This window comes from Kryptolebias marmoratus, linkage group LG10 (genome assembly GCF_001649575.2).
Source record: "Kryptolebias marmoratus isolate JLee-2015 linkage group LG10, ASM164957v2, whole genome shotgun sequence".
Lineage (NCBI taxonomy): Eukaryota > Metazoa > Chordata > Actinopteri > Cyprinodontiformes > Rivulidae > Kryptolebias > Kryptolebias marmoratus.
In genome coordinates, this window is record NC_051439.1 from 8,093,408 (window position 1) to 8,102,474 (window position 9,067).

At 43.7% G+C, this 9,067-nt stretch overlaps 1 protein-coding gene across 1 annotated transcript in view; it reads left to right on the forward strand.

The window, feature by feature from the left end:
- The first annotated feature begins 1,529 nt into the window (after nucleotides 1-1,529).
- LOC108233890 (UDP-N-acetylglucosamine/UDP-glucose/GDP-mannose transporter-like) overlaps nucleotides 1,530-9,067 on the forward strand; it is a 10,997-nt gene continuing 3,459 nt past the window's right edge. Inside the window, exon 1 of the mRNA XM_037977949.1 lies at nucleotides 1,530-1,601. Coding sequence (XP_037833877.1) covers nucleotides 1,530-1,601 — 72 coding nt within the window. The remainder of the gene's footprint in view (nucleotides 1,602-9,067) is intronic.

The following is a 9,067-nucleotide window of genomic DNA, read 5'->3' on the forward strand; positions in this document are numbered from 1 at the left end:
GAGGATTGTTATTACAGGCTCATTCGATACCCTGAGAGATGACTGACAGCTTCACTGCCAGTTTCCCTCTGTTCAGCAGAAGCGGCTGACGGCTGATACGGCGAGGCCGCCGCCGCCGCCGCCGCAACATTTATTGTTCTCGTCACATGAAGTGTCACCGTTCATCCCGAGGATTATCGGGCGGCTCAGATCTCCGAGTCGTTTTAAAGGCCTAATGAGAGAAGCACTTTTGAAGGAGGGGCTTTGTGAAGGTTCGTAGTCATTTATCGGCATCTTAATTAGGATGTTTTGCAACATCCAACGCGCTCTACATCACATCAAACAAGAAAAGGAGGAAAAAAAAAAGCGTTTAATACGAGGCAATTGCTTTCAAGAGCAGTAATCGAGGCCTGTCGTGAGCGGGGNGAATGTGGAATTATTGAGTTGCTGCATTTCTGTTTTTCAAAACCTGCTAAAACAAAACAAAAAAAAGAAATTTAAGATTAAACCGAAATTTAAGAGCTTGTTTTTGGCGCCACGGGTATAAAAATCCTGGTCGCTTTTAAAGTGTGATCACAACTAAGTCATCCCCCCCCACGCCCAAAATACGTGTTTACGGTTGAAAAGGATCAGCTTAAAGTGCTGGTTCCGATCGTTTGAAGTGGGCTTATCTGGCGCAGACGACTCTTTGAACAGAAACAAAGTTTAACTCCGGTCAGATTGATGAAGTGATGCCACCGTGAGACAACTCTAGTCTCAGATACTTCACAGCTGCTCCTGCAAACGCTACATTTACCAACCTTTACACTGCTGTCTGGTTAGCATTCCACCTTAATTCGTTTAGAAATATCATGACAGCTACAGCTAGCTGCTGCTACTATTTACCACTTGAGAAAACAAGCTTAAAATTCTGTCTACCTTGAAGGAATGTCTCCCATCTTCCGTGCCAGAGTTTTAGACTCAAAAATCCTTAATTTATAGCCGTTTAGGTCAAACCTTGCAAATAAGGTTATAATAGTTTTCTGTGATCTGTCGGAGTATGTGTTGTGGATGACTGTCAGCGACTACTACACCCAACTTCAGCACAATATCTGTAACATTCATTCAGATGCAGCCCTTTTTGAGTTGGTTAAAGCAGCCATCTTGACTTGGGTTGAATTTTCTCATTTAATCAGCCGTAGATGAACATCCAGTGATCACCTTTGTCAGGATATGGGGTGGTTTTCCATGTTTCAGTTTGGGTTTATTGTTTATTTTATTTTTTTATTTAGTCTTGCTCCTTGTGTCATTATTCCCTTCTCCTCTTTCAGTCACTTGTTAATAATCACTCACCTGTGCCCACTTCACCTAATTACCCTCTGTCTTTAAAACCTGGTCGTTTCCTCCTTTTCCTCACTGGTCCGTTGTCGCTTAAACGCGCCGTCTGGTTCCTCCCGTTTCTCGCCTCATCTGCCGTTTTTGCCACGTTTTGGATTTTTGCTATTGTTCGGCTTCGATGCCTCGTCAGCCTTTTGTTTTGGTTCTTTTATTTTATTTTCTTTGGATCCACGATGAGTCTGCGCATTGGGGTTCCCCCGCTCTCTCGCCCCCGACCCGATGCTTCCTGCAAGTTGGCTCACGAGGTATTTTGCTGACGCAGGCGAAAACACTGTCGCTCCGCCTTTGGCAGCAAGTGATCGTACTGAGGATACTGAGGATTATGTCAAGCTTTATAAAATAGTGTTTGCTTAAGCTGAGATTAAAGTTTAGAGATTTGAGCTTCAAGGCAGCAGTAAACCCCCCTGCTCAGACTAGCCATTACCTCATCAGTCCAATAATTAATAAAGAATAATTCATATAATTAACGTAAACAACAGGAAAAGTTCATGTTTTAGTAATCCTGTACCTTTCTCCTCTTGTGCAAAAATTTGAAAATGTGACCCTGGGTATGAACTTGAAAAAAAAAAAAAAATTAAGCTAACAAAATAACAAAGGTCAGTGTTGCTTTTGTATTTATTTAGTTTTATTTATTTGATCGGGTTGGATTTGATAGAGGTTCTAATTAAATGTTGCATCAGGCAGATTTATGCCGTGCTCCTCTGACCTTCCTGTGATTCCTGGGCCTTTTTGTTGGACGACCGTTCATTAAAACCCTCGCAACATCGGTTCACCGCAAAAAGCCCTCCGACTCGTTGCCTGGTCCTCAGAGGATAAACCATGGTGGCTTTTAATGAGGACACCTTGACTAATTGAGGCAAATTGCAATAGAAATATAGGAAATCAGTGATGTATCCCGGTATCAACAGGCACATTTCACGTCTCAACACTTGTGTCGAGTGAGAATCACTAAATGTTAAATAAAAGTAGCATTCCAAATCAGCGACCGCTTTGCACACCAAAGTTTTAAACAAAGATTTTGTGCGATCTATTAGCTCTCATAGTATGTGTTGGGGATGACTCTCAGCTACTACCACACCAAGTTTCAGCTCAATATCTGTAAAAAGGCCTGAGTTGAAGCTATTTTTGTGTTTGCTAACCTTAACTAGCTGTGGCGGCCATCTTGAATCGAGTTGGCTCCATAAGTTGATCAGTTCAGGGTGTACATCCAGTGATTACTTTCTGAGAGTTTCAACAAAATCCATCCAATGGTTCATGACATATTTTGCTAACAGACAGGCTATTGCACGATCACCCAGCTTTCATCATGGTGAAGTGCATCTTACAAGTTTTATTTTCTAACTTTCCTGTCAGTTGTGTGTGTACCTCTCAAAGCAGGAAACCTGCTGCAGGTTCTTGTCTTTAAGTGACTCCTTTTCTGTTTTGAAAAGGCGATAATATATTTCAAGAGACTTCTTGGATGAGGCTGAATAGAAAATAAATCAATAAAACTCAAACGAGAAATAATCGGCCGGCTTTCATCCTTGACATTTCTGCACTTATGTTGTACCTCATGTTGTTGGTTTTTTTGTTTGTTTGTTTGTTTTTTAATAATATCATAAACAGTAAACGGTAAACGTGCACACGTCTGGATTAGGTTTTATTTAAAGACTGCTCATGATAGCTTGAATTGTTCATTTCAAAGAAAGATTACCTGCTTATTTCACTGTTGCAAAGCACGATTCATTAATGATTGTGTACATCTACAATGATCAACTTTTAGAGTCGATTCAATTCAAAATGGCCGCCACAGCAAAGCCATCTTAGCCAACAGAAAAATGGCCATAACCCAGACTGTTTTACAGATATTGGGCTAAAATCTGGTGTGGTAGTAGCTGAGACTCATCCCCAACACATACTCTGAGTGATACCTGACTGGGCAAGATCTGTGCTTAAAACCTTGCCAATAACTATTGGAGTCAACACTGTCTGTCTGTTAGCAAAATATCTCAAGAACCTCTGGACGGATGTTAATGAAACTTGTCATAAGTATTCATTGGATATACATCTATGCCTGATTAACCTTTGGATTCAATTGCATTCAAGATGGCTGCCACAGCCAACTGACCTTGAAAATCACAAAATTGGCTAAAACTCAGGGAGTGTTGCAGATATTCAGCTAAAATTTGGTGTGGTAGTAGCTGAGAGTCATTCGCAACACATGCTCCAAGCTCTAACAGAAAATGTGAGATATGGGATGAGACTGATCCTTTCGTTGTTTGAATTCTAAAACTCTGGCGTTAAAGGGCGATATGCATTCCTTCGGTGCATGCTCGGCCTGTGATTAAACACGTGCGAGTCACGGTGACATCTCCAAACAACAAGTCCAGAAAAGAATGAAGTTGTGTTTTTCGCTTTGAATTTCTGTGAGTACAGAAATTGCAAACAGTGTCATTTCTGCCCTCAGGCCCGGGGCAGAAAATGGATTTTAATGAGGACCTCTGGCAGTCGGAGCTTTGTTTATTTCTTTTTCTAATGATGTCATTAACACATTCCTTTTTTTTTTTTTCTTTCACCTCGAGTGATCAAACTCATTGGACACGTGAAGAAGTCATCCCTCCCCTCCCTCCACCCCCCTCCCCGTCTATAAATATCAGCATTTAAAGAGCATCAGTGTGGAAATGTGTCTCCCCGCATGGAGCGAAAATGAAATAACAGCGCAGGTTTGCAGGCGAGCGACAGAATCGACTTCTCTTTTTCTGGTTTCTGGTCCGGCGCCAGCTCACCAAGACACCTCCTGGCCGGCCAGCTGGCTGCTCGGTTGTTTGTGCAGGAGGAATGACCGCGAGAATCCTGTTGGCTGAGCAGCCTGCTCTCTGTTTCCTCCCAAACTGCGGGCTCCCTTTCGTCGCGACTGCAGGGCCGCTTTAAATTGTGGCCTCTGATGGTGGAGAGGTGTCAGGGAATATAGGGCCGGACTGATGCTGAGGTGAGCAGACAGCGACACGAGGAGGCAGATGGCCACGTGCTCGGATCGTCGCGCACAAACCCGAGTCTGGAAATGTTGTGTGGACAGAATGCAACTGGAACCACTCAATGAGCGCAAACCTCCACCAAGGCCACAGCGTGATTAAAAAATAGTGGTGATCCGGATCGTAAACTGGATCGCCACTAAAATTTAATCAATTGTTTTTGTTTTTTTTGTGAAAACCCCAACATTTCCTGAACATTTCCTCCAAATCTGTTCATTGGTTTTTACCTGATCTTTACTGACAGACAGACAAACAACCGGAAACAAAACTTCCTTGGTGGAGGAAACAAAAGGGTCACATGTAGGAGCAGAGACAGGTTTTTAAAAAATGGGTTACCTGTGACCTTGACCTTTGACCCCATTAACCTTGAATTCAACAGGCATCATCTTTGACCCATGAGGGGTCCAGCTGTGCAGTTTGACATTCGTTCATTACACAGCTGCAGAGTTAGAGCACCAGGTCAGCTGTGATGTTGACCTTTGACCCCACGACCTTAAAATCAATGGTGATCAAACTTGACCTAAGAGGTGTCCAATTGTGTTGTTTCATTTTCCTCTGTTACGTGGTTGCACAGTTAGAGCACAAGGTCATCTGCAAGCTTGACCTTTGACCCCGTCAGCTTGAAATCATTAGTGATCACCCTTGACCCGTGAGGTCTCCACATTTCTGTCATACAGCTGCAGAGTTAGAGCACGGGCTGATCTGTGAACTTGAAGTTTGACCGGATCACCATTAAAATGTAATCTCTTGTTCCTTGTTTGATGTTTGCTGAAAATTTAATGAAAATCTGTTCATAACTTTTTCAGTAATCTTGTAAACAGACAGACAGACAGACTCTATCGTAAACATAACCCACTCGGCGGAGGTAATGATTTGCAAATCTCATAAACCCATATTTCCTTCACAATGGAACATAGTAAACAGATCAAATGTTTAAACTGAGAATGTCCCATTTTTAGGAGAAACATCATTTTGAATTTAATGTCGGCAACAAATCTACCAGAAGTGGGCACAGGGACAACAAAAGGCTGCATAGGTAAGTGTTACAAAGAAGAAACAGCAGGAGGAGCATTTTACAGCTAATTAAGATAATTGGCAACAGGTCAGTAAGGACTGGGTATAAAAAGAGCAGCTGTTTCTGGACCACAGCTCATTTAAAACAGACTGAGGCAAAGATGGAAAACTGTTCTGTGGTCAGACAAATCAGAATTTGAACTTTTTTTTTTTGAAACTGCGAACACAACGCCCTCCATACTGAGGAGGAGATGGACAATCCAGCTCTTTATCAGTGACCAAATCAAAAACCTTCCTCTCTGATGGTATGGGGGTGCATTAGAGTCTCTGGCCTGTGCAGCTTACACATCTGGAAAGGCCAAATCAATACAGAGAAGTATTTATAGGTTTTAGAACATCTGCTCCCATCAGATGACGTCTTTTTCATTGAAGGCCTTGCATATTTCAGCAAGACGATGTTAAACCTCAGACTGCATCATTCCAGCAGCATGGCTTCATAGTAGAAGAGTCCAGGAGCTGAACTGACCTGCCTGCAGTCCAGACCTTTCACCAGCAAAGACTCAGGACTGCTGAGCAGCTAGAATCCTCCGTCAGACCAGAATGAGACAACATTCCCTCTAAAACCTCCAGCAGCTGCTCTCCTCAGTTCCTGGATGTTTACAGACTGATGGTAGAAGAAGAGTGAGAAACATGGACTTGTCCCACATTTCTGTTGCTGCCATCAAATTCAACACTACCGTATTCCCCCAGACACATACAAAAAATGTACAATTTCTTAGTTTCTTAGTAAGCATTTGACATGTTTACTATGTTCCATTTTGAATAAAATATAAGTTTTGTATTTTTGCTTCTGTTTTTATTCACATTCTATGCAGTCTCCTAATGGTTGTAACTGTAACCTTACAGCCTTACAGAGAGATGGTTGAAGGTTCGCCTTCTGGCCTTTCTGGGTGGAGCACACGTTGGTTTCCTCCCGCAGACCAAAAACATGCATGTTAGAATATCTGATAACTCTAAAATGGTTGTTTGTCTCTGTGTGTCCCCTGTCCTGGGTGTTCCCCCGCCACAACCAGCTCCCCACGACCCAGAAAGGAGGGGGAAAAAAACAAAAAAAAAAACGAGGGTAAAGAAAACGGATGGGTGGACGACGTCCCGGCTGTTTTGGAATTGGGGCTGCACATGCAGGCGCACGCCTGGCGGCGCCCACGCTGCTGTGACCGGGAGCGAAAGCAGAACTGTGACAGTTGTGCTGTGGGGGTTATCAGCGGCCAACAGAGCATGCTCAGACACACACAAACACACGACCCCGCACCGTCCCAGAGGTCCCCGCAGTCCCCCGTTCCACGCAGGAAGAGTCGTGATGGGCGCGGGCTGCCTCTTCCTCGCCTGCTGTCAGCTCTCCGCAGCATCTTTTATTCACCGTTTCGAACTTCCTCGCCTCCCACTTTTCCACACATTTACCTCTTATCTGCCACCTCCTCCACCTGCCAGCCGTCTTCCTCCCCCCCCACGCCAATCCACACTATCTCTTCAAACACCAGTCATTCTTCCATCATCTGCAACTATATTGCTGAGGTCACACAGGCGGTGTATAGGTGCCCCGCACGGATGCCAGCGAGGCAAATGTCATCTTCTGAGAGATCAGACTGCGTGAGCAAGAGTGTCTGTCAGGCTCCCTCGATTAGATTTTTCTTTTTCTTTTTTTTCTCTCTCTGTCTCTCTCTCTCTCTCACTTTCTTTGCCTGCAATAACAGTTTCACGCTCCCTTCCACTCTCCACTGGGAGACAAACATTAAAGAGCTTTCTCATAATGAGGGAAACTACAGAGAAAAGACTTCACTATACACACACGCACACACACACACACAGGCGTGCACAGACACATGCATAAAGTACCCACATAGGAATGTGTGCACAGGTCCCGCGTTACGTAAAGGTTACGTAAAAAAGGCATGAATATTAAAAGGAATGCAAATGTTTAGCTGTCAGTAAAAGTGTACATACGCTGTGTGTGTGTGTGTTTAGACCTACATATGTCGACGGGTCTGACCGCCGTTGAAACGCATCCTGTTTTGTGAAGGAGCTGCACAGAGGAGATCCTCGAGTTGGAGCTGGTGATGCAGGGACGGGAACTCCTGTCAGCTTGCAGAGGAGCTCACCCACCAGCAGCCTGTAGTCAGTAACACACTTAAACTGAGTTTGCAGTTGGATAACGACACAATTTGTCTGGCTGAAACAAAGTAGCCTGTAGGCCTCGGGCTCGGCTGTGTTTTCATCCTTTCTTATTTATTTATTTTTTTTAGAAAGAGGGTGTTATTGTCACTGTGTGGAGCACACATCAAACTTGGAGCTCAGTGACAGCTATTAACGCTGAAGTTATTCGGGAAAAAAAAGGATGTTTGTATTGCAAAGACTCTCAGTTACTACTACAGTAAATTTAAGCTCAATATCTATAAAACTGACTGGGTTAAAGCCAATAATGTGTTGGCTCATATCAATGACCTGTGGTGGCCATCTTGCATTGGATTGACTCCAAAGGTTAATCGCTTGTAGACGTACATCCAATGATTACCTCCTGAGATTTTCATTAACATCCATCCAGTGGTTCATGAGATATTTTGCTAACAGACCAGCAGGGTTGACGTCAGCAGGTAAAGGCAAAGATCTTGCAAAATGAGTAACACTTGGCGCATTTGTTGGGAATTACTATCTTCTACTACCGCACCAAGTTTGGTTCAATATCTGTAAAAACTGATGGAATCATAGCCGTTTTTGTCTTTTCATAAGCCAGTTGGCTGTGGCGGCCATCTTGAATTGGATTGGTTTCAAAAGCTAATCAATTCGGGATGAGCATCTAATTATTATTTCCTGAAGATTTCAATAAAATTCATCCAGTGGTTCATGAGATATTTTGCTAACAGACAAACAGAGTTGACTCCAAGTAAGTAATGGTAATATTTTCAACAAAACTCTTGTGCAATCTGTTAGTGCTCAAAGTATGGGTTGTCAATTACTCTCAGCTGCTACGTCAATAAGTTTTAGGTCAATATCTGTAAAATTGACTGAGCTGTGGTCATTTTTGTGTTTTTTAAGGTCAGTTGGATGTGGTGGCCATCTTGAATCAAGTTAACTCCCAAAGTTGAAGAGTTGTAGATCTACATCCAATAATTACCTTCTGCTGGTTTCATTAAAATCCATCTGGTAGTTCTCAAGATATTTTGCTAACAGAAAGACAGAAATGAGCAAACACACCACCACCTGTTCCATTTCTTAGCCTCTTTAATATTAGCGTGCTTTGCATCGGTATCAGTGGACGTCGTGAAGAACATGACAGGAGATGTTGAAACAAGATGAGGGGAGACAAAACGTCTCAGCTTGACTTCAGGTGGAAACAGATTCTGTGGGGGTTGTCTTCCATGACGGCGTGACGCGCTCCACGGGAGGAGATGAGCAGATGTCGCACGTGGTGCTCGTCTCTGTCTCTGTGCTCCTAGAGCTGTTGCTGCTGCTGCTGCTGCTACTGCTACTGCTACTGCTACTGCTGCTGCTGCTGCTACTGCTACTGCTGCTGCTGCTGCTACTGCTACTGCTGCTGCTACTGCTACTGCTACTGCTACTACTGCTGCTGCTGCTACTACTGCTGCCGCAGCTGCTACTGCTGCTACTGCTGCTGCTGCTGCTACTGC